The sequence below is a fragment of the Heterocephalus glaber genome, unplaced genomic scaffold, assembly GCF_053883595.1.
Source record: "Heterocephalus glaber isolate CG9 unplaced genomic scaffold, H.glaber_assembly_v1.0 deba00001472, whole genome shotgun sequence".
In the NCBI taxonomy this organism is placed as follows: Eukaryota; Metazoa; Chordata; class Mammalia; order Rodentia; family Bathyergidae; genus Heterocephalus; species Heterocephalus glaber.
In genome coordinates this window covers 96336652-96362674 of record NW_028258315.1, presented here as the reverse complement: position 1 = coordinate 96362674, position 26023 = coordinate 96336652, and the positions used below count along the sequence as shown (strand labels likewise).

Below are 26023 nucleotides of genomic sequence, written 5' to 3'. Positions count from 1 at the left end.
AAAGGCTTCAGCAGATGCATAGGCTGAACTCTCATGTGGAATGAGAGGCTCAGAAGTGGCCTTGGGATAGCAATATACCTGCAGTTGGGATGAGCTGGGAGGTACAGGAGGAAAAGGGGGGCAGCTTTAGCTGTGGGCTGCTGAGTAGAGAGTGGCGGACAGCTCTGAAGACAGTTTACAACTATCTCAAATAGCTAAACTGAACTTACAGATAGGAAGAATAAAAAATGGAAATGTGGGGTCATGCACTACATAATATTTTGGTTAACCATAGATGGAATTTATGATTATCCCATAAAGTCATAATGAGCTGAAAGTTCCTGTTGCCTAGAGATGTTTTAACTGGAGTAATATCTTAGTGCAGCTCTGCGCGCATGCATCTGTGGTGGTGCTGGTGTACAGGAATGCTCTGTGTCTCCATTTATATAAAAGTATATAGCACATAGGGTTATGTACAGTGTGTAACACTTGGATCGGTCCTCTAGGTTTGTGTAAGCACACTCTGTGGTGTTTGCCCAACAGAATCGCCTAATGTTGTGCATTTCTCAGAATTTATGCTTTTCATATGCTTTTAGATATTCTAAGTTTTCTAATATTTAATTATTTATCTGGATCTTATTGTTTTGATGTAAGGGAGACAACTGGTTGTTCCAGCATGTGTTACTGAACAGTCTTATCAGTGCTCATTGACATAAACTGCCCGTTTATTATATACTGACTTTTCATCTATGTGGGCCTGCTTTTGAATGCTCTATTTGGGCCTTTTAAACCCGTTTTTCTATTTTGTGTGCCTTTCCACATCCAGTTCCTGTAGGTTTTTAGTAAGTCTTGAGGAAGCACATTTCCATAACAGTTTTGGCTCTCTACCTTTATTTCTTTTACTGTTTTTCTCCATTTATGATGGGTTTGAGGAAATTCACGTTTTCAGTTTTTCATTTTAATGTCTTTGTTTCTTCAGGTCAGGTTTAGAACTTCTTTCCATAGTCTTTGCCGATTTGATTTCAAGTTTATTGCTAGGTACTCTAGAGTTTCTGTTGGTACAGCATCACTTATTTTCACGTGGCGAACTTGCATCCAGTCACAGAGGAGAACTCTGTTTAAGTTCTGATAATTTTGGGGTTCCGTGTGTACTTGGCTACATCTTCATCTGCCAGTAAGGCTAGTTTTGCCTGTTTACTACTTACTCTTCTGGGTTTTGCTTTTACTGCCTTGGCTGGAATGTAAATAGCTTTTGTGTCGTGGCAGTGAGAGCCGGTATCGTATCTTTCATGGTCAAGCTTCTGAGTTTTCAGTATGATTACAAATATGAGCTATAGGCAAATAACACTTCCCAGGTTGAAGAGGATGCTTTCTGTTTTCAGTTCACTAAGGGTATTTAGGTGAGGTCTTGGATGTGTTGTTTTATTATGTTCTTTTCTACTTTCTATTGATTGGTTTAGAAATCTGTTTAATAATGTCCTAAATCCACGGATAGTTTTTTGGTACTGTTAATCAGTATACATCACCGGGATAAATCATTTTCCTAATGTGTAATTCTCCTACTATGTTGGGTTTTAGTATGCTAGGTTTTCTTAGATATAGATACAGAAACATAAAAATATACTAAGACTGGCCTATACTTTTCTGTAGTGCTATCCATGTCTGCTTAAATCAGATTTGTGCTAAGTCCTCCTCTCTATATTATTATTTAGATGGAGCCTTTGTCAGGGGGTGGTGGGCCTTAAGATTTGGAAGACTCTCTTATTCAGTCTTTAGTAATCACTAATACGCATTTTTCTCTTAGTGATGTCTCAGGCTCTCTTCTAGGTGTGTAACATGCACCAGCTTAATCCTCCCCAGAACCCCAGTAGTACAGTAGCGGTGTCTGTATTTGAAGTTGAGGTGAAGTAACTGGCCAAAGTCTCACAGTGAGACTAAAGCTTAACTTCCAGCTAATACATGTAGATGGCTCAGAACAGAGGCTGGCACACACCATGCGTTCGATACATGTTTTACTGTGCCTGTAACTTAGGCTTAAAAATTTGTTAGTACAGGGTTTAAGTGTGTATTTCAAATGCTTATGAGATTTCAAATGCTTAGTTTAGTTCTTCTGAAATATTATTTTTAGTTTTTTATTAAAGAAAATGTTAAACATATATATGCAGAAGTACAATAGTATAGTGATCTCCATGTAGCCATCATTCATTTAGAATGAGCATGAGCTTATGGACACTCCTGTTCATCTCATGCATGTTGAGGGAAACCCAGGTATTTTATTCATAATTATTTTAGTTTCTGTCTCTCAAAGATAAGGACTGTAAAAATAAACACAGCCAAGCGTGTTGGTGTACATCTGCAGTCCCAGGACTCCGGGAGGCTAAGGTAAGTGGATCGCACGTTTGAGCCCCAGGGAACTTAGTGACTTAGGGAGATCTTGTCTCAGAAATTAAAAGGGGGTGGGGTATAGCACAAATGTGAAGTGCCTGGGTTCGCTACTCAAATATTTTAACTTTAACTACAGATAAATACTGTCCTTCTTAATTTATGCCTTTTTCTAATTGTATTCATCACAGTTTACAAAGTTGTACCTTTCATTAGATCTTATTGCTTAAATTTTCCTATCTCCTTTCTCCTCTTACATTATTGTTTGCATTTATTTTTAAATTTCTTGTATATTTTGTAGATTTATTTGTATCTCTTTCTGGCTTCTTGAGTTGAAAGCTTAGTTTGCTTATTTGTAATCTTCAGTATGGCTGTTTGGGCTAAAAAGTTTTTTAAGTGTAGTGTGGTTCCATCCCAACAGGTCTGAAATTCAGGGATTTCATCAACATGAATGTAGGTAAAAGTCTTAAGTATTTAGCAATTTCTATTTTGGTTACCTCTTTAAACTGCGAATTATTTATAAATCTAGATGTAAGGACTTAAGTTTCTGAGCATAAGAGTTTGAGTTCTTGTTGTTTCTAATATTAATGCATTGTGATCAGTGGGTGTGATCTTGTTTGTATAGCACGCATTTTTAAGGAATGTACTGAAATTCCATTTTTGGTTCCTTTACATGAATAAACCATTTGTGTTTGAAGGAGACCATAGGGCTCTCCCTACAGATTCACTTGGGTATTGATTATTATGTATTACTATTAGATCAAGGTTGTTTACTCTGGTACTCACATCTTTTCTAAAACTATTCTGATTGCTCAGTTTATGAGCTTGGCTCTTCATCAGTTCTTAGAGAATCTGAACTCTATCTCTTTCTCTTTGACCTTTTCTCTGAGGATCATGTCTCATACATATGTTGGAACTTTTCTATTTACCTTTAATATCCTACTTTATTTTATCTCTACATATAATACTCTAGCTCATCTCTTATGTGTTTTATTTCCCAAATTACAAGGGACATGATCAACAAATATGGTAAATGTTTAAATTAAGAAAAATGTATTACTGTAAAAGACACACTGGCATCAATCCCCCTCAAAACTCTCCCTGTTGCTTTGAACACACTTATCCCATTATTCTTATTGCTTTCTGAGCAGTTCCAGAAGTCTTCTTTCATGTCTTCAGATGCACTGTCATGGCTGCCCCCATGTCCTGAATCAGTTCAAAACATTTACCTTTCATGGTCATTTTGGCTTTGGGGAAGAGGAAGAAGCTGCATGGTGCCAGATCCAGTGAATAAGGTGGATGAGGACGCACCATCCTGTTTTTATTTGACAAAAATTCTTGTCAATGTGTTTCTTCAATTCAGGACATCAAGGCAGCCACAAGAGGCACAACGAAAGTCACCCATGAAAGAGGACTTCCAGAACTGCTTCAGAAAGTGGCAAGGATGATGGCTGAAGTGTTTTTAGTGAGGGGGAATATTTTGAAAGGGATCAATGGCAATGTATATGTTACGGTAATTCAAAAATTTAAACATTCACTGTATTTGTGGGCATACTGAGTATATTTTTCCCTCCTCAGGCTCTAATCTGTTCCTGTTTCATTATATAAATTCCGAATTATTTCATAAAAATCTTTTAGATCCTTGAGCATATTAGTTTACTATCCTGTTGTAATTGATCTCTTGATTTATTATGAATATTTTTGGGGGGGTGTTGTTCATCATGTCTTTCCTCAGATACTAAAATGTATTTAGTTGATTTTATTTTAGCATGGTAATTAAAAAAAATTTGTACTAATTTGATTCATGAGGGGAAGAATTTAAACTTAACTGATTTACTGAAGTAGTTAACGTCATGATCACTCCTCTTTATTCCTTAGCTTTTTAAGGATAGCTACTAATAACCAGTGGGACAGAAAATTTAAGTAACTTGTATCTTTGTTATAGAGTGTGCTTTTCAAGGGGGATTACTGTCTATGTTAAGCCATTCATCAATAAGTATAGTTTCAGGCCCCGGGATTTAGCCCAGTGGTTCTGCCACCTGCCTCGCAAGTGCAAGGTCCCAAGTTAGATCCCTGGTACCAAAAAAAAAAGTATACTTTCACACTTCATTCAGAGATGAACAACATACGTGATAGTCTATGTAACATATTTCCAAGGTTTGAAGAAGGTTATGCTATTAGGTTTGTGTATGTACACTCTTGATGTTCACAAAATGATAATTACCTAATGACACCTTTCTCAGACAGTGTCCCCATGCATAAGTGATGCATGGCTGCCCTTGAATTAAGAGAAAGCACCATACAGTATGGCCTTAAAGATGAATAGAAACTAAAATCGTCAAAGCACAGGCACTTGAAAATATCTTCTAAATACCTATCAAAAATCAAAGAAGGCAGACTGAAAAAGCAAAGGCATTCTCTCTCAGAAGTTTAAAAAGTAAGTAAGATTAAAGAATATTGTTGAGTTTCACAGATTTGTACTTAAAACCATAGGGACTTGTTGCAGAGCAGATCCAAGCATTTCATAAACTAGGTAAGAGTAGTATATACATCCAATGACTTTAGTTGTTTGCTACCTCCTCTAAGGGCTCTGTGGAAAGTAATGATCATTTAGTGTTGTAAAGAAAAAAAGTCAAAAAGCATTTTCATCTTCCCTTGCTTATCCTTTGGAGAAATTAAAGTATTTTAATATTTTAAAGTGCTCTGTCTATATCCATTAAAAAATATACTGAGGTTCCCTGTCTAGTGTGCATAATATCTATGGCCACTTAATCATTTTTAACTATTTCAAGTTGTTACTAACAGTTATTGTAGCTTTGCTCTTAAGACTTGGTTTTTAAAATGATAACCAAGAATGCAGTCCAGAGTTATAATACTGTCCCTGTGAAGAAAGTGAAGCTTCCTTTAGAAATCAGTAGGCCAGGAAAGAAAACAGAATTAAAGCTTCCATCTTTGCCAGTTACGGGAAAGAGGCACAACACAGAAAAGCCTCCCATGGGGCTTTTAAAAAAATTAGAACTTGGGAGGTGAACGAGAAAATAAAGTGGGAAAAAAATTAAAGCATGGTGCAAAGGCAGGAGGGAGATGAATTCAGGAATGCTTACTATGAAAGCCAGTGGGAGGCAGTGTTAGCCAGAGGGATCAGCAGATGTGGTTTTGACTGTGACCAGGGTCAGCTTCCTGTGCAGTTGTACAGGGCCCCGTGCCTCGGTGAACCTGCTCTCTCAGAAGGGTTCTTTAGCTAGTTTAATGCTCTTGACTTGCCATCTGGATATTCTTTACATTTTTTAGCAAGGGGTCCAGCGTGTCCATTTTACACTAGACCCTCTAAATTATGTGGCTGAACCTGGCTCTGGTATGAAATCTGCACAGGTCCTGCACAAGCTTCTTTACTGTGCTTGTGTTCTCATATCTGAAGTGAGGATCACAAAATTACCTTTGTAGTGGGATGACATTGAGAATTAAAGGGAAAAAACTGAATTAGTTATGATTTGTGGCTGTCTTTGTAGCAGTTTTCATTTCTTATAGAGTATCCCAGTAGTCTTCAGACTCTTTGATCTCACAAGAGATTAATGATTAAGCTTTTATTTACTTGGGCTAAATACATCAATATTTACTGTATTAGAAATTAAAACCATGAAAATGTCAAAGTACAAGGACCCACAAGCACACTTTCTCCCTTTTCTGAGAAAGGCAAGAGGCCATTTTATCGCATGTCCAGTAGCTCTGGAACACTCTCCAGTTAGGCCAGAATGAAAGTGAACTTGGCAGAGGACATCTTTCTACTATTACAGAAACAATTTTGACTTCCCAGATGTCTTGGAAAGGCCTTGAGGATACTACCTTTTCTTTCCTAAAGGTCCTCAGATCACACTTTGAGAGCTCTTAAATGGAAATAATCTACTATGATGTTCAATTGGGTGACAGATGTATCTCCAGAGTGAGTAACTATTTACACTTGAGCCCATTCTTCATTCTGCTGGTCAAGCGGATGATTTAGATGAAGCTCTGCTCAACAGATGTTTTATATGACTGTTAGTAAGAACCAGGCCTATGTTCCAGACTTCTTCTACAGTAGCATAGGCTATTTTTATAATTTAATAATATTGACTAAGCTCAGCCTCTGAACAGTGTGAATGTGTGACTGTAGAATGCTGAGAATGTAGCAGTCTGCTCTTAACTTGTGTTTGTCCCCAGATAGAATCTGCTACTTTTGTGAGGAATTTTATCCCTGGATTATTGATCTAGAAACATCATTTACCTGGCATACAGGTGAGAACCTGAAAGTAGGTGTTAGGTCTGTGAAGACCAAATACATATCATTAAGTTTGCCCCCTCCAGGGTCAATTCTTTGCTTTACATTCGAGGCAGGCTAGTAGTCTCCCTAAGCCTGGTCACTCTTATTTTTGACAGAGCTTAAAAACACATTGTGAATTGTTTTTATAGTTCACAGAGGAATTTGTGCAGGAAAAATAAGTGAACAGTAAATGAGACCAGAAGTAAGGCTCTGGGGACAGTTCACATAGAGGTAGATACCCTGCACAGTTCCTAAGTCATCATTGAAAGCACAGCACCGCCTGTTCATGCAAATACTTATCCAGGACCCAGTATCTCCTAGGCATTGGAGACTGGGAAGAATAAGTCACCATTGCTGGCCTTGGGAATAGAGGAGAGAGAGTCATGTATATGGCAAACAGTTCTGTTGTGACATTCATTATGGATGACATTTAGCTGGTGTGGACTGGTAAGTGTGTTTGTTAATGACTTTAATTAGCATATGTGGGATGAGTCAGAGATGGTCTCAAAGAGAGACTTTTGAACTGGGTGTTTAACGAAACTGAGTGTTAGAGAAAATGGCATTTGCAGGAGCCAGGTGGTCTGTAGGTAGTACTTTATTGGAGGACCGGGATGATAGCTGAAAAAATAAACCTAAACCAGACTGTCAAAGAATTTGAAACATATACTGAAAGAATGGACAGCAGCAATGAGAAGTGATGCCAGTTAAATGTGGAGGTGAGGAAGACTTAAAAAGGACTCTGATGTGTTTCTGGGTAGTACAACAAAGTGGATGGAAGCAGGCAGGGTAGATCATAGGTTTGGTGATGCAGAATTTGCGGTACATGTAGGTTACCAGAAAGAGATGAACAGAGGTACCAAAAGTAGGTAAGATGGAAACTGCAAAGTTAACTGGTGTCAAGGGATCGTTTTAGAGCCTGTAGCTGCTAAATATGCCCTTGAGCAATGTGGAAAAAATAATTTCTAGGAAATCAACTTATTCCCCATAGGTGGTAGGTAAGTGAATTAACATATTTTAAGGGTGGCTTTTAACTCAGCCTACCTATATGTCATCTGTAGATGAAGTGGTTTGTTCTTCATTTGCTCTGTATATTTAGGCTAAAGAATGATTTACATTTGATTAATTCCAGAGGTGACATATTCAAAAGGTGAACACAGATAAGAAATCAAACAGTTTGGTCTAGTGTTTCACTGTTGTTTTTTTCCCCTCTTACCATGAAATAGAATATTTCACTACTTTTCTGACTTTAGATTTGCCGTGTGTGTATGTAACTGGAGATTTCAATCTAGGACCCAAAATTTGCACTGAGCTACATCTGCTAACCTTTTTTATTATGTTGAGACAAGGTCTTGCTAAGACACTGTAAATTACTCAGACTGTGCTTGGACACATGACCCTCATGCCTCAGCATTCCAGAGTGCTGGGTGGGATGACAGGAATGTGCCCCAGATCATTTCTGACTTTAGGACAAAATTCTTTGCCATACTACTACGACAGTGAAATCAGTTGCAGAATGGGCAGCAATTTAGGATTTGTCCAGCATTATGCTGGCAAATCCCAGATGGCATTTGAAAAGGTAATGTAGTTTAGTGGGGAAAGCTCTAGAAGCATCCCTAACTTTATGCTTTAACTGTAATATAAAGTTTCACTGACTGATAGCAACTGACCACTTTAAACACTGTTGGTGGTTGTTACACTTAAAAGAATTAAATCTTAGCATACTATTTAACTACATGTTTTCCTAGTCTTAATTTTTAATCTAGTAGGCCAATATTTTGAAAGTCATTATTTCCTAGGGAAGACCATAAAACTCTTTGGAAGCAGCCAGGATTATGGGTGATAAAATTGATAAAATACAATTAGGAAGGTACTACATAAGGTCTGACCTGGGTTAAATGTCTATGTGTACTTCATGTTACAGCATTAGTTCATGGAAAATAAAAGACTTAACAGTAAAGTTTACTTTCCAGTTTATTATTATCTTGTGGCACTAGAAGAGCTGGTAATTTAATGAACATAATAGACACATTGATAATTTGGTGACCCAGGGAGCTAAATTCGATAATAGAAATAAACATGTATAAGCAATGTTATACTGGCTAAGGGTTTATGTGATTCTAAATGATCCAGGGCTTTACAAGTGACTTCCAATTTGATCCCAGCCATGAAGTTTGACTTACATATCCATACACTGCAAGGTATACCAATGACCCTTTCCTTCTTTTTAAAGTGGAAATAGGCTGGTTTTGTCCTTGTTTTGTTTTGATTGCTGAGGATTGAACCCAGAGACTTGTACACACTAGGCAGGCACTCTACCACTGATTTACATCCCCAGCCCAAGAGGCTGTGTTTGAATACCATTCTGACACCTAGAAGCTCTGAGATCAAGCATAAGTAATTTGTTCTATGTGAGATTCATATTCTTTACCTTTCAATACCAAAAGACAGTATTTTAAACTTCAAACTCTATTATAAAATGTAAACATTCTTATTAATAGTAACTGCACTCTTACTAATCAACTAAACTATATTTTTTAAAGGTTCTTTCCATAACCATTGTTTTCTGAAATTCAGTATGAGGATTTTAAAATAAATGCATTTAAATAAGGTAAATAATCAAATCAATTACTTTGTTATTGAAATATAAAACTGCAAAAAGTATGCATAGCCGTGGAGCATGCTTGTAATCCCAGCACTCAAGAGGCTGAGGCAGGAGGATGGAGAGCCCCTCTCAACACCTCTATATCCCCCCCACAAAGTACACAGAAATCCACATTTTTCACACCTATACATTAGAAATAACATGAATTTATCACAAGTTAACAGAGTAGGTTTTTAAATTCTGTCTTCACTTTCATAGCAGTTCAACAAAAGCAATGTCTGAGTTTTAAGAAGAAAAGATACATACTCATCATGAACAATGGTGGGACCATCCCGTGTTAAGGCCTCTTCCTTGATGACATTGATCAGTTCAAAGGTACTGCTTATGGGGGCATCTGGATTAGGCCATTTGGGACACTGAAAGTGCCGGACTTCTAGGACATAGTCATCCTATAACCAACACAACATGAGTCACAGCTCATCTTTTATGTCCTATGTCTACAGTCAGATGAATGGAACTTGCAACTTAGAAAGCATATATTATAGACAACTCTGAAGAATTTGAGGTTAAGCAAACCACTGGTGAGAAGAAAATTATAAGGAAGTTCTGCCTGTTATCAGGAAAATGAGTAAGTCATACCAGTGAAACAGTATAATATTACTTTGTCATTTAAACTAGTACTATGAGATATTTTCTCATTCACACAAGAAGGCAGTTATTAGACATTAAAATATTGTTCATTAAAATAAACCCTTAGTAGTATTCATCTCTGCAACATATTGCAAGGTTTACATTTCTGATGGCAAAGACAATATTCAGGTGTAGTGTACTGTTTTTATAATTAGGTCAATAGACCTATTTATATGCATGCTGAATCAGAGGAACAGTTACCTTTCATCTTGCCAGCTGGAAAAAGCAAATATTTGAAGAAAGAAGGGGAAACACAGATATTTAAAATGAAGTCTTACTCAAATAACTGGGCCCCTTGAGGGTAGTAAATTACTTCATTATTACTTAAAAGGATGATTCAGGGCCCCGGTATGGCTATTAGAGAGAAAGTGAGACTCAGGTTACCTGTGTTGCTTCAAGGATAAAGTCATGGATGATAATTTGTTCTTCATTAGAGAGGCACAGTCTGTCTTTGCTGATAAGGGTGACAGTAAAAGCCTCACAGTTCATGGATTCTTCTCGACTTGGCCAATAGACAAACTCATCTTCTGCCTTTGAGAACCAAAAATAAATTTTTGAATTTTCTTGAAACAATTCCTTATTCTGCCATTTTCCATACCTCTCAAGTCATCTTTTAAATAGAGTTTATAGAATTATATCCCCATCTAGTCATGCTGAGCTCAGTGGTTATTCTATCCTACTGTAAAAAATATTTTGACAATATCCATTTCCTAGCACTTCTCACCAGTCAATGTAAGAACCCTAGCACTGGCTCTGTAGGGATGTATTACTGCCAGGTGGTAAGTGTTCTGCACAGTAAGTAGCATAGTAAAAATGGAGATGAGATCTACATCAGTTAATTTTAATACTTCATGTTTGTTTAAGCAACCAAGACATAACTATTATTCCTATGGATTATATTAGTAACAATTATATAGTTGAATATCATTTTGCAAAGGACCTTCATAAACATTACCTTCCTGGAATTTTATAATACATTAGTAAGGATGGTTTAAAAATTTTTTTTATTGTATAGAAAGTATACAGCATGATGTACTACACACACACACACACACACACACACAGTAAAAGCATTCCTGTAGTAAAACAAATTGGCCTATGTACCATCTTACATTTTTTTCATGGCAAGAACAATACCCAGCATAAATTCCAAACATATCATAATTTTATTACCCATACTCTTCATGTTATACATTAGCTCTCTAGACTTGTCCATCCTACATATCTGCTACTTTGTATCTTTTCATTTACATCTTCCCATTTCTCTCCCCATCCCATAACTACTATTTTGTTCTCTTTACACATTTGAATCTTTTTTTTTCCATTGGTGAGATCATGCAGTATTTGTCTTCTAGTGTCTGCCTTGTTTTACTTAGTATAATGTTCTCCAAGGTCATCCACACTGTGGAAGGTACAAGGAATAATATATCCTTGTGTTTATCACAGTGTCTTTGCCTGTTTGTCCAGTGGCAGACAGGTTGTTTCTCTATTTTGGCTATTGTGAATAATACTGCAGTCAACATGGACATTCAGACAGACAGCTTTAGATGGTAGTGACTTCATTTTCTGTGGCTACATGATAATTTCTTTTTTCAGTACTGTGGGTTGAAGCCAGAGCCTTGTGCGTGGTAGGCAAGCACTCTGCCACTGAGCTGCATCACAAGTCCTGGTAGTCCTACTTTTAATTTCATTAGAAATCTCCAGATGCTCTTCCATAATGATGGCAATCTACAGTCCCACTGACAGTGTGAGTTCCCTTTTCTCCACACCTTCGCCAACTTTGTCATTTGATTTCTTGATAATACACATCCTAATATGAAGCAGTAAATCACAGGGATTTTGATTTCCCAGATAATTAATAATATTGAGCATCTTTTCATATATCTGCTGGTCATTTTATATCTTATTTGGAGATATATCTGTGTGGGTCTCTTGCTCATTTCTTATTGGAGTTCATTTTTCTACTACTGAGTGTTAAGTTTTGAATATTGGTCCCTCAGTAAGGGATTTTTATCATCTGGCTTTATACGTGACATTCTTGGGGATGTCCAAATTGTTTAAAATCATACTGCTAAAAATGACAAAGGAAAGCCTTTTTGGAAAGAAGTTATGCATAAGGTGTTCATTAAAAGAAAAGTTAACCTGTCTGTCTCAGATTTCAGGAGAGGACAACAAAACATCTTTCTGGGGCCGGGAATTTAGCTCAGTGGTTCTCCTGCCTGGCTCACAAGCGCAAGGTCTGGAGTTCAATCCCAGGTACAAAAAAAAAAAACTTTGAGCTTTGAATGAGGCATGGTTTACATGTTCATCTATTTTAAGATAACAAATAGATACTCGGGATTGGTACTTGAGTTCTATCCCAGAAAACTACAGATGCCTAAGAAAAAGTTAATTGCCACATAGGTTGGAGACAGTGAGAAATATGATAATGATTCTGTACACCCCTCCCATTTTTCTAATCAGTTGAAATGACAAACTTACTTTGCCTGTAGGATGTAGATTTTTATAGTCATTCTCCTGAAAATTCCTAGCTACTATCATTGAAGTTTGTGTTCAAAACAAAAAAGGCTCTGTTTAATCTTACACTGTTGCATTAGAAATGAGCCAACAATCCAGTAAGACTTAACATCCTTTCAAGTTTCAATATAGCTTACTGCCAAGTACATTTATAAATTTAAAGCTCAGCATAAAGGAAAACAGATTAAAAGCCGGGTTTGGTCTATACAAAAATCTGTAACTCTTTAGATTTTAATACATTTGTTCAAACAAATGAAGTATGGCCCCATAAACAGATAATTCAAGATACAAAGTAATGGTGGCACACAGCATCTATTTAACCAATTATGTACAAATTAAGCATAGGGTTAGGATTGGATGTGATTCTGGGTAAATTAGTTAATCTTTCTGAGCCTTATTTTCCATATTTTAAAAGTGGGAATAATAAATCTTTGTACTACATATAGACATTAGAATGTTAACACTGACTAGGAAATTATTTTATTAGTTTAAAAGATACCAAACAGATTTTAATTACGGTGAAAAGAAAAAGCAGAAGCCTTTTGAATACAGAAATTGAACTAGGAAATCATTATTCATCCTGAAGGTGCAAAAAAATTAAATGCTACTTATTAATTCAGTAGGCATTCATGTCTTATGGTCATTTTGCTGAGAAATGTATTTGTGTATCAAAAGTGTGGAGGCACTGAGAAGTATGTTTTCTGGAGTTAGGAACCAATGAATTTTGGCCTGTCTGTATAGATGTATAGTCTCACACAGTTATTGTCATAATATACAGTATGATAATAATCTAGAGGAAAAACTGCAATGGTGAAACTTCATCTGGGAGCTGAGAGCGCAGACTTACATGAATCTAGCCTTGCTTCAGACACTGGGACAACATGTTTGATGGCAGTTCTTGTATCCTCACTGTCTGTAGAATATGTACCCTGAGTCTCCCTCTAGCGTTTTCCATAGAAATGAGCTTCTTGGTAGATCCTTTATGGGGATTATCCTCTGAGGTTAGGAAACAGTAACAACCCTAAATGCCTCCAGTGTCCAAAGGCCAAAGAGAACAAAACCCTGTTGCCCACTAATTTGAAAATCTGCACTCCAGCATTTAGCTTAAAATTCTGAACTCTGTTGCCATTCCATCATACAGAAGCAGCCTTGGTATTCTGAAGCTGGAGCAGAATGCCACAAAGTGAAGAAGTTCCTACTGACTGGGCACACAGTCAAATGCATGTCATCCAGACTAGGCTTTCAATCATGTGCTCTTCTTTTTGTGACTAAAATACTCATTACTCTGACAACTCATGGAGGCAGATTCTCATTGTTTTTTGCTTTTATCTTACAGGATCACATGTCCACATAGTAATTTTTCAAGACCTAGATAATTCTCAAATTTAAGGATGCATGCAATTTATTCAAGCCTGTTTCATAAACTTGCTCATAGGTTCCTACATAGTGTAGAGAAGGACTAAGTCAGGGGAAAGACATAGTAGTTTAGGCAAAGTCTTACAGAGGATCTATAGGTTATACTCCCAACAGTCTTTCCTGTTTCTTGCCTACAGTGTGTCTGGCTTGACTATGGAGTAGGAAAAAAATAATGCAACATGATTAGTACTTCTGATACAGTATTTTTTTCTGAACAACATTCCTATGATGTGCAGTGGGACATTTCTAGTACAGTGATTAAAAGTGTGGGCCCAGGAGTGCAGGGAGCAGGGAAAGGGGATGTTACAAGAACCTCTGCAGCAAGTCCTAGTCTCCTGTGAGCCACGACAGCACAAGGCGAATTAATTTATGAGAATTGGAGAGGAAGCTGAGCTTTGGGCCTGATCAGTGCTGCTCTGGGCAGCAAAGAGGAAAGACCCCGAGTTTGCCACACCTTTATTTGGTTCAGTATGCGGCAAGTAACAAATGTAACAGGTGGCTCAGAGGGCAGCAGCTGAAAATCCTAGCACAATGAGGAACTATACAGATGAAGATTGGGTTTCTCCCCAGGATGTCTCCAGCTGGTTTAATCTTGCCCTGCAGCATCACAGCATCACTGAACCATGGAGGTTTTAGCTGTGACCAGAGGCAAAGATGGAGTTATGTCTCCACATGGCATAGCTGGCCTGCAGGTGGGAAAACTAGGCCCTAATCATAATTTAATTGTGAAATAATTTTTCCCCAAAATCATGTAGAATTGCTTCCGACACTGGAGACAGATGACTTTGGCCACATCCTGGCTCCAGTGGTTTCTGAGTGCTCTTGGGCAAGTTCCCTCAGTTTTCTCAGCTACTAAATGAGATAGTCATAGTTCCTGTGAGGAGTGAGTTAATTATGTGTGTCCCAAATGACATACGGCAGAGAGGACATCTGTCACTTAAAAGAAACTTTTTCAAAACCTTCTACCACAATGCCCAATGAAGTACAGTTGAAGGGTAATAATATGAACACCCCTGATATTCAGGTACTAGAACAGGCAGGGACAGTACTGGACTTGTAGGAAGTGAATCTGTACAGTCTTGGAGGGTCCATCCCCTCCGAGCCCCACAAACTCAGACCTGTAGCAGCATGCCCAGGTCAACCATGTGCCAAGCCTCAAGGGCTCATTAATATATAGCAGTTGTGCCTTACCAGGCTCTGGTTGTCTGGCAGCATGACAATGATCTGTGCATTATGATCCCAAATCATTCGCCAGAAATCTTTCGTAGTATGTGGCAGAGGATGCTGGGTTATAATAAATTCATTGCTCCTGTAATATCCCTTCAGTTGGAAAGAGAAAAAATCAGCAATTGTGCATATTTTATTCTAACTTTGTGGTAGCAAAATAAATTTATGAAACAAGACAGCATTGTTTTGACCACACTAAAAGAACTGAGAAAGGCATTCAGTACATATGGCTAAGTTTTAGCTGTTCTCTTGCTAACACTGGGCAGACAGTTTTCTCTCTACATGCAGTTCTACTTCAAGTCACCCCTGCTTTTTTTCTTAACAGTAATTTCAACATGGATTCAAAGGCTAGATGGGTGAAACTAACAATAAAATTAATTCCTTAAGCATTTTGCTTCATTTAGGCATTTTTATACTCCTATCCTTCAGGAATCTTTTGTGAAAAGTTTGAAAATACAGAAATCTCTATACTTTCAATATTACACTTTGAGAAATTATTTCAGAAGTAAAATCAGCCACCCACATAGGTGATATCTGCTCTTTAACACCTTTCAGTTTAATTGGCTTTATTTATGATTAATGGTTGACTCTCACCATGATGTAAGAAGCATTAATGTAATCTGTTCCTTTCATTCCAGGCAAAGGTGCAAGACCCACTCGAGCTCGCTCAGCTATCACGTGGAAAAAACAACAGTACATTCACCTTATTATACAAAGGAACCAGCCACCCTTTCCAAGACTTACTTAGTGACTAACACGTGTCCCTGGCTCTCTGTCCTAAGACTCACCTATACAGTATGTTTAAGCAAAGTGCTAAAGTGTTACCAGCTAAGGCAGTGTATAACATGGAATTCTGCTGTGCAAATCCAGGACACAGGGAGTATAAAAATGAAATGTTACTATGGGAGAGGTTTTCATAGCAAATCACTGAGAGAACACTGTACAGCACTGTCAGATATGTGAGGTTTGATATTCTTACACTCAACACCAATATGTTGTCCTTTGCTGTTTTCCAACCCTTTATCCCTGTCTTTCTCCCCATGAAGTTCTTAGAAAACAGTGACCTTTCTCAGGAGTGATACATCCCTGCAGTGCTCATCCATGCCTGTGTCTGCAGTGCCTACCCACATGTCCTCTGCACCCCCAGTCAACAGTGCATAGGTTTCATAGTCCGAATAATTCAGGGATGCAGTACCAGTTATACAGATTAATCTAGGTAAATTCTAAAGCAGTGGTCATGCCACAGCGATGGCAACTTTGGTATTATTTTTAAGTTGAAATACAGCAGACATAACCTCATTCTTGCGTGTTGAGATGAACTGAAGCTAGATTTCAGGTCATATAGAGACCGTGACTCACTAGCACCAGGAGCCGCCCCCCCCCTTCCACTTGCCTCAGACTCCCTTAGCTGCACTAAACATAACGTTGTCCCTTTGGTAGTTGCTGCCTCTTTACATAATACAAAAAAGCCAGTTTACAGCCTATTAATACACTGAAGAACCCTGTCAGACTGATTGTACGCTCTTACATGGCACGACTGAAGAGTTTCTGTTCTTTTCTTTGTTACACTCTTTCTGAGCACTGAAGCATTCCACGTATTTTGCATTACACTGCGTGACAAGCTAAAAGAAAAGTGACATTTCAGTCTTCATTCAAGGTCATAATTGATAGCACCTGTTTTCACAATTTGGAACAATACCAACAATCAGATTATTACCAAACAAACACATTTTTTTGTGGATGCCAAAGAAGGCTCTTGTGACTCACTAGTGGCACTTGTGCTAGGGATCTTGGCTGTGTCCTGTCAGGTGCTAGGCTCCTGGAACACCGGCACTGGGTGTGCAGTGTTGACTCAACTATGTGGCTTTCTCTGTTGCAGCTTATATACTGCTATTGTGAATTTTGTCTGTAATTCCTGAATGGCACATAAGATGCTAGTGTGCCTCCATTAGAAGACCATTTAATAGTATTAGAAGTTAGTGATGTTCCTAGAAGATAAAGAACAACTTAATATGTTTGTAGTACTTTTCTGTTTAACTGAGATTCTGCTGAGGCAGTGGTGGTGAACCTATGGCAAGTGAGCTGCATCCCTGAAAGCTCTAAAAGGTTTGCCATCATTCTTCTAAAGCCATCATGAATGATCAGCCCAATAATGGGGTTATTTTCCTATATGTACGTAGTGTGGCGGAAACATTTTGTGAATACAGTTTTTTGGTGGTGATGGGTAGGGGGAAGTCTATCTCAATGCAATTATATAGGAATAGTGAGCTTTATTGCTATTGTCATGGCCTTGGAAGTAATTTTCATCTTTGACTTTGATTTTTTTCTTTTATTTGAATTGTGAAATGTTTAGTGCTCGTAAGAGAGTCAGTTATTGTGTTACTAAGTGCACGGTCTGATTTATTCAATGGATGTTTCTACTTTTAAAGAACTGTGTTTATAAACAGAAACAAACAGGTTGAATATCCCTTATCTGAAATGCTTGGGACCAGCAGAGTGTCAAGATTCTTTGGGAGGTCGAAATATTTGCATACATGTTCTGCCTGGGGGACGGAAATCAAGTCGAGACATGAAATTTATGTTTCATATATAAATAGCCCAAAGATAATCTTACACACATGTTTGATAATTTTCTGCATGAAATAAAGTTTCATGGTGTGGAATATTCTGTGGCATGATGTTGACACTCAAAGTTTGGGAATTTGGGGCATTGTTAGTCCATTAAATTCCTTTTTTTGCACATCATTTTCTGTGTAAATATTTTTTCAAGATGGAAAAAAAATGAGATATTCGATGACATTTTATTTTTCATGGTGAAATCCCGAGACTCCAGAAATTTAGGTTGAATCTATGCCACAGAAATGGAATAAAGGGCAGAATTTAAGAAATGTTGCCACTTAATATTTAAAATGATATAGTGTGTCATTATTATCTCCAATGGTTTTATTGTAGCTAGGATGTTAAGAGGAGAGCCAGACATTTCAAATTATGCTTAGGATTAAACTCAGTGAAATTATTCTCTTTTTCATTTCATATCCTTTGGTGTAATTTGCTTAGCAGGCTCATTTCTTTAGTTGAGATTGAAGTGGAAGTCTCAGACTCTATGGGAAGCTTTACCATGAAAAGTCAAAGAGCACTGATTTTTCTCTTCCTTTCAATCTTGACACAAAATGGGGAATTACCCACATATAAACAATATGCAAAAAAATTGAAAATATAATGAAAAACTAATGAATAAGAAAGCACTTAGAAATCGGAAAGACACCATTTGAAGGTTACACTTAATCTTTGAGCTTTTCTGGTCTTAATTACTTTAATAGTCCTTACAGTGTCTGTTACACCGTCACCTCAGGTAATCCATGTGAACCTTAACTGCCTTTGAACTTCATGCCCCTACCAAAGAAAAAGAGTATTTTAGGAAAAGTTAACTCTCCTATACTATTGTTAGATTTGGTAGCTTTTGGGGGGGTTTCAAATGATGTTCTGGAATAGTTTTTCAAACAGGCATTATTTTGTGGACAGCCTGTCTACCAATAACCCTTCTTAACAAAAGTATCATCCAATAGTTCAGAAAAATGTGAATTCTTCTTTTGTTGTTGTTTTTGTTTTTGGTACCGGGGATTGAAAGCAGGACCTTGCGCTTGTGAGGCAGGCAGGGAACCACTGAGCTACATCCCCAGCCTGAGAATTCTTTTTTTGACCAGCCCTAATTCAAAGTCTTATGTTATTGTGGATAGAGGATGATGTTAATGTTCAGCTTAAGTCATAAAGTGCTCAGAATAAGAAATAGCATGGTACTCTCTACTTGAATGGTAACAGTAACACTGCGGGGAGTGGCTTTGTACTCCTTAAATATAATGAGAAGGAATACAAACAGAAGTCCATTTCAAGCTGTACATTAGTGTTATTAAGATGCCAAAGTTGAGGACATTTTTCTACTATCTTGCTTTATGCTAGAGAAATTTCTCAAAGCACTACCTTGAATTGTTTCTCCAGTCGTGTCTTTCCTCCTACTCCAGGTATAAGGATGCTGTTAACGTAGCTATGCAGCTGATTTGAAGATACTTCAGTTTCATTCCCAAGAATGGCCTCCAGCAAGGCATCGTGGATGAAAATATACTGCTCCTAAAGGTATAAGAATTGGGAATCTCCAGGGAGAGCTGTTCAAAGGGAGCTGACAGTCCACGAAGTCTACCAACTGGGACCTCCCAGTGAATTCCTACAAGCATTAGCAGTTGGAGGTTTGCCTCAGTATTCACTTGCCTAGCCATCCTATCCTGATCTGTTTTAGGGTAGTGACTGCTAAGTTTCCTCTGTATTCCACATTGTGCCAGGAACAGTGTTCCTCTTGTGTGTTTCTGAGACCAGAAAACATATCTAGCTCTGCATAATAGTTAATGCAAATGTATCTGATACATAAATTCTATGTAGTTACCCAGCAATCCAAATGCTAAGATTCAAACAGAAATGGGAAACTGATCTAAAACAGAATCATGGTCAGGATATCTTTTACTCCACAACCCATCCATTCCTTCAAATTCTGAGAATGAATCTGTTTCCCTCAGCATCACTCACCCTTCAGGGCAAGTGTGTGCTGGCACCTCATGAGGACCAGTCCTTACCTCTGTCTGGACGAGGTAGTTGCGCTGTGTCCTGATATGCTTGAGGAATCCCAGGACATTAACTGTGCTTTTGTCTTTTATCTGTTGTAGCATGCTGTCTATCACAATGTAAGTGCCCGTCCTGCCCACACCAGCACTGAAAGAGAGAAAGGCACTCAGGGAGTACTGTTAAACCATGGACTGGAAAAATTACAATATAAATGCATAAGGAACCCAGAAGGAATGGTGATGTCTAGATAACCTAGTATAAATGACATAGGGTGTTCACCCAGATAAGCTTCATGAGTTTGATAAGGAGCCAGAGTGCTTAAATGCTGCAGGAGTGGGAAGACAGATGTCTCCTTGACTTCTCAGCCTCCTTGGCATGCAATCCATGATCCAGGGCCCCAGAGGTGTCTGTGGCAGCAGCCATCCCCATGCAAGAACCAGGCCTCCTTCCTGTTCAGGCTCGTACTTGGTTTCTCAACAAACCCTTTTGCTCTACTACTTGCTCAGTCTGCTTCTGTTGCATGCAGCTAAGAAACTGTTGTTTTCAGTATTAGAAAGTTCCTATTTTAAGCGGTATTTTACTTTCATAAACTTGGCATGAGAATGGTACACCCAGAAAACTTGGCTTCTTATTCCATATTCTTTAGTTGTTATTTAAAAAATATCCAGATAGATCTGAATTCTGTACATGTGTTTTGGCAGAATGCCCCAGAAGGTTCTCCCTCTAGCCCAAGAGGCAGGCTCTGTGATAGCTTATCTCCCCTCAGTGCTTGTTAAATGTATTAGTGAAAAAGTAGAATTCTTATGGGATTCTAAGTAAAAGATGTGTTCCAGGTTGTGTAAAGGCTTGTTAGGTGAAAGCATAGTACAAGAAAAGCCCAAAAGAAATGCTTAGAAAATGCTATGTAGTACTGCAACATCAATGATAGAATAATCAGAGCACTTTCACACAATCATGTAAAGTTGTTTTAGTTGAGGGGAAGTAGGCTTTACACCAGGCTTTCCCAGTGTTTTTTCAAAAGGCGTTATATATGGTATGTATAAGCTAGAAATTTTTTAAAAATCCTTTCATGTGTACTATCCATTATTATACTTTGGAGAAGCACTTCAGAAAAGCCATGCACAAAAACACAGAATCTCTGGTGTTGAAAACTCATTTAGAAGTTCTTATGTTTATTTATTAGGATCAGCCTACAATTACCCTACACACAACAGGGATTTTATTAAAAAGATGACTTTATAAGACTGTCGCAAGTTTATTTATCCCGGTTTTCAGAGGAGGACTTGCCCTCCAAGTCAAGCCAAGTGGGAACAGAGTTCCTGGGGTCCGAGTTCACAAGGTCCAATCTCTGGCAGAATAACGAGGGTGCCAGCCTTACCTGCAGTGCACCAGCACAGGCCCCATGTCTGGTGTCCGGGTGGCTGAGGATCTCCTCACGAAGGTTAGGACCGGGAGGGCATACTCGGGGACTCCCATGTCAGGCCACTGCGTGTAGTGGTACTGGATCACTATTCGTTCATTCTGACGGCCCTTGGGATTTCCCTTCTGGCCCTAGGAGAGGGGTGTAAAAAGACATCTTTAATCTGAGGGTGAACATTCTAGTAAAAGCAATGTAAGGGCTTAGGAAACAAGACCTCTGATCTCAGGATCCCAACTGCTGCTCCTGGGCTAGCTTATTTACTCTTTGCAGCCAACATTCTTGTCATTTGTGGTTAACATTCATGTCTAGCTGGATGTAAAGCATCGTGATCTCTTAGAAGATTAGATTTTATCAAGGATGGACATTTAATACTGGTCTTTTGGACTTAGGGCCATTGGGAGCACTTTGTGGTTTGCGTACAGGGCCTCCACTTCCTGACTTTCCAACGACTTGGTGCTCTGCTTTTATCTGCCTGTGGGCTAGGATTCCCTTTCCTTCTCCACCATACAAGCTGGACACCTTCAGGATCAGGAAGGGAGGGTAGCTGCTGCTCTGTACTCTCTTTCACTTAGGAAGATCCTAAGTGCTGGATGAGACTCCATCACCAGAATCAACATCTATTTATCTGTCAGTTTCATAAATAATTTTTTTCAGAGTAGTTTTCCTTTAGAGGACTGACCTTTTTATATTTTAGCTAGTTGACATGAAAAATGTCCCCTGATAGCTCTTCCTTGTAAGTTGTCTGAGGTGCTCTGTGAAAATGATTTGCTACTCTTAACCCAGAAACCCCCACAAAATCATGCAAATCAAGAGGTTCAGATTTCCATATTCACCCTAAGCACACCTGTGAAACTGCTCAAGCTATCAAGGGCATCCGTATCTAAACCACCACCAAATATCTAAAAGATGTCACTTTAAAGAGCAATACGTGGCACGCAAGTGTTACAGTGGTAGAGGTGGTAGATGTGCCCAGGCCAAAGAGACAGGCTGGATAGAAGGTCAGCAGCCCAACAAGAGTGGTGCATTTTTGCTGCACATACTTAACACTGAAACACTGCAGAGAAAAAGCAGAACTTAGGGTTTAGCTGTAGATTCTCTGGTCCCTGAACACAGCCATATCTAACTCTCTGTAGATCAATCACATTTTTTTCTTTGCATTTATGTAGAGTTCGGATATTGCTGTGACGATCTATGTTTTCTGTTATGACAGTGGAATTTGAAAAATAATAAAGGAAAAGTTGGGATAATTTGAAAGAAGTATTTCTATACAGTGTGGTTCTCAAGATATTACTAGTTGTATAGAGGTGTGTTTTTGTTCATTCACTTCATGAAATTTTGTTTTGTCTTATCGTACTATTAAGGAGTGAACGCAGTCTTTAGATGGAGCTACAACTCTAACCCTTTTTGATTATTTTATTCAGTAATTTGCTCAGGCTGGGCTTGAGCTTGCAGTCATCCTGCCTATGGCTTGCAGAATGCTGGGATTACATGTACTGCCATGCCTGGAGTAAAGATTTTATGGTTGGGCCAGGGATTTAGCTCAGTGGTTCTGCCACCTGGCTTGCAAGTGGAAGGACCCGAGTTCAATCCCTGGTACCAAAAAAAAAAGAAAAAAGAAAAAAACCACTTTATGGTTAAGTCATGTTAGAGAATACTAGAAGAACAAATACAAGTTTCATAACTCTGACACTCTGGACACCCATGTTCACTATGAATCTCTAACAGAATATATATTATGTAGCATTCAGTTCCCATTCTTATTGGATAGCCGGACTTTTATAAGTATCTTGTAGCACTAGTATTCCATGAAATACTCTGTGGGAAACAATACTTGAAAACTGTGAGAAAATTGAAATTAAAAAGCTAAATAAGCAAACAGATGCTGCTATATTTGCTGAGTGTTACCAAAACATCAGAGGATGCATTTTTTTTTTCTTTTTTGGAAATGAGTTATTCTTGAAGCAATTACAGAACTCAGGCCAATGAAGTTCTATTATGTGCTCTGCCCATACATACCTTTCACACCATGCAGTGTGAGCAGTCAAGAGAGTCGTGAAATTATGATATTTAGCCTTAGTCGTATATAGTAATTTTCATACATGTATAAAACACCTGCCCCAGTGGCCCACCCAGCTCCCTCAGTACCTTCTTCACTTTTGTATTTCTGATTGAAAAACGACGAACAGTATAGCAGGCATGTACTTTTGTGCTCTTCAGTGTGACAATAATGTTTCCATATTCCTCACTATTCTCTGTTGGCCAATACTGATCACATTTTCTCTGCAAAAAGAAAAGTTATAAATTCCAAATGATAAAGTTAAACCACAAGATGGTCACTTATTTGACTGAGAAAGAAATGCATGGGCAGTTGTGAACTCTGAAGGACTTCATGGTGGGGGGAGTTTGGGCAAGATCATCTGAGAAATGGACCTCATGTTTAGGATCTTTCAGTTATATGGTGTCCTTGAAAGAAACCTGTATGAAAGGTGAGTAGGATATGTTCTAAAGGCAGTTTAAATATCCTTTGGGAGGCCTGGCTGGATTTCTGCGGGTCTTCTGTAATTGGGAATCTCTGTTACAACTTGGGTCACCAAAACCAAAGTAAGGACTCCACATTTCAAGTAAAGCAGTATAGATTTAGAGCAATGAACTTGAGGCTTAGCTTCTACTCCAGCCTACACCAGCACTGCCTAATATAAGCTCAAGTCTAATACATTCTGTAACAGTAATCATTATTTCTTACAAAGATCTTAAGCACAGTCTAGGTCAGTGGTGGTGAACCTAAGGCACATATGCACAATGTACTATTTGGATCACTGAAAGCTCTACAAGTTTTGCCATTATTTGTCCAGGTGTTTCAAGTATTCTCTGCTTTTACTAAACTACTATAAGTAATTTCTTTACTATACCATGGATCTTCTAAACGTCTCTGCTTCTTGATCTTTCTGTTCCCTATAGGCAGAATGTCCTTCCCTCCTCGTCCTGCTTGTTTAATTCCTTCTCTTCATTGTCAGAGTCTCACCTCAAAATATTAGCCCTTTAATACTGTCACTCTGAGAGTCACATACATCTCTACCATCACATTTAATTCACACTTGAAATGCTGTAGCTCCCTTCCTAGCAGACCACAACCAAAATAAAAGCAGACAAAATACTTTTCATTCCTGCAAATCTTACTGCATCAAATTCCTATCCTATATAGGTGGTACTCTTAGTATTTTGTGAATGAAGGTGGATTATTAAGATAGAAAGTCAAGAAGCTCTTACTCTTCCTTTCTCCACAAGATTTGTAATCATGATAATGATTCCAGTATTTTGTTCCCAAATCATCCTCCAGAAATCTTCAAATGTAGACTTTAAAGGTCCCTGGGTGGCGATGTAGGCTTTTGCTTTGTTGTAACCCTTCAAAGATGACATGGCATAAAGTGAGATGAATGCAGTTATCACAGAAGAATGATTAATAATTCAAGCATCTTCCACACTGAATAGGTTGGGTTTTTAGTGAAAGCTCTGTGTGATATTAAAATACATTCAGTAGTGTCTGCTGCAGTATTCAATTTTCAGAAATAGGTTTATAAAAATTTTCTGACTTACATCAACATAGTTTGCATTAATGTAGTCGCTGTGCTTAGAGTCTTTTCCTGGTAATGGTCTTAACTTCACCCTACTGTGGTCATCTATAGAGGATAAGAAGGCAGAAACAAATGTGTAATTAAAATAAATAGCATTCCAAACACAAAACAAGGCAGTCATATAATGCAGTATCTCCTAGAAGGCACTGGGAAAACTTTTGGCAGAACAAGGACTAAATAGTGAATTGAAACCCACCTCAAAAACATCAGGCTACTTCTGCCTCATGCTGTGACTTAGGGGAATACCACAAATGCAAATTAAGGCTATATGAGTTTGTACAAAACTACTGCAAGTTAAAATCCTCCAAAATCTCATTGTTGTCTTTTTTGAAATCATGTTCAAAATGCCTTCAGTTACCCACTCCATGCCTCCATTTCCCATTAAGACATAAAAGGCAAGTGTTATTTCATGTCCAGAACATCTCCTTTTCAGGTGATTCCCTTGCTAAATTCAGACTCCCTGCCAACCTATGTAATTGTAATTGTAGGAATATGTAATTGAAGGAAGCACAACTTAATTTCCTAGCAATCTCATTACAGGAAGTCAGTGGCTAGATTTTAAGATTCACTTTTCCTTAGTTTAGGGAAAAAAATGAGAGGTAGAGCATCATATGTGTTTGTACTTGTTCAACAGAGTGAGCCTGGATTTTTTTGTTTGTTTGTTTTGGTACTGGGGATCAAACTCAGGACCTTGGACTTGTGAAGCAGGCGGGGGAACCACTGAGCTACATCCCCAGCCTGAACCTGGATCTTTAGGAGAGCAAGAAGAATAAAAGGAAGCACAGATTTTACTCTCATTTTTGCTAGCTAGGAACAGAATGGACAAAGGCCAATACATATTTCTCTTTAGTCATTATCATAGAAGGCTAGTTCAAAAAGAAGTCAACTTGAAAAGACTGACCTAGGTATTACCACAGATTACACTAATGCCCTTTTAGAAAGCCACCTATGGTCTTGGAATTATTACTTGCTTCTTGTTTTTGTTCTGAGAAACTTCATGGAGAGTTGACATGAAATGAGCTCCTGTTAAAAGTGAAAAATTTGAAATAGGCTTCAAATGAAATTTCCTCCCAAGGCATCTAAATATTCCTTAGTAGCCATCAAACTGTACACTATTATTTCATAGACTGACAAGAATACATATTATGAAGTTGTAGAATTTGTATTGAACTAAAAGTAATAGATGGGTTAATATCAGTGTTGGAGGGGGTGTGGTGACATCCATACATGCCCTGAAAGTTGTATTGGCC

The 26023-nt window shown here is 38.2% G+C and overlaps 1 protein-coding gene and 1 long non-coding RNA gene across 11 annotated transcripts in view; one reads left to right on the top strand and one right to left on the bottom strand.

Annotated features, from left to right (window-relative positions):
• The window catches only part of Ptprg (protein tyrosine phosphatase receptor type G), a 674743-nt gene that overhangs the window by 6066 nt on the left and 642654 nt on the right, over window positions 1-26023 (bottom strand). For 9 of the 10 annotated variants that reach the window (XM_087181616.1, XM_087181612.1, XM_087181618.1 and 6 more), the window contains 11 exons: window positions 24736-24818; window positions 24409-24543; window positions 23287-23421; window positions 21100-21272; window positions 19733-19868; window positions 19089-19235; window positions 16639-16732; window positions 15705-15781; window positions 15075-15203; window positions 10335-10481; window positions 9567-9709 (listed from right to left, as the gene is read on the bottom strand). In XM_087181616.1, coding sequence (XP_087037742.1) covers window positions 9567-9709; window positions 10335-10481; window positions 15075-15203; window positions 15705-15781; window positions 16639-16732; window positions 19089-19235; window positions 19733-19868; window positions 21100-21272; window positions 23287-23421; window positions 24409-24543; window positions 24736-24818 — 1399 coding nt within the window. The other variant, XM_087181619.1, reaches the window with a different exon arrangement.
• LOC106008751 (uncharacterized) overlaps window positions 1-26023 on the top strand; it is a 57204-nt gene that overhangs the window by 11551 nt on the left and 19630 nt on the right. The window contains exon 2 of the long non-coding RNA XR_015439205.1: window positions 19130-19241. This is a non-coding gene — a long non-coding RNA (uncharacterized LOC106008751). The remainder of the gene's footprint in view (window positions 1-19129; window positions 19242-26023) is intronic.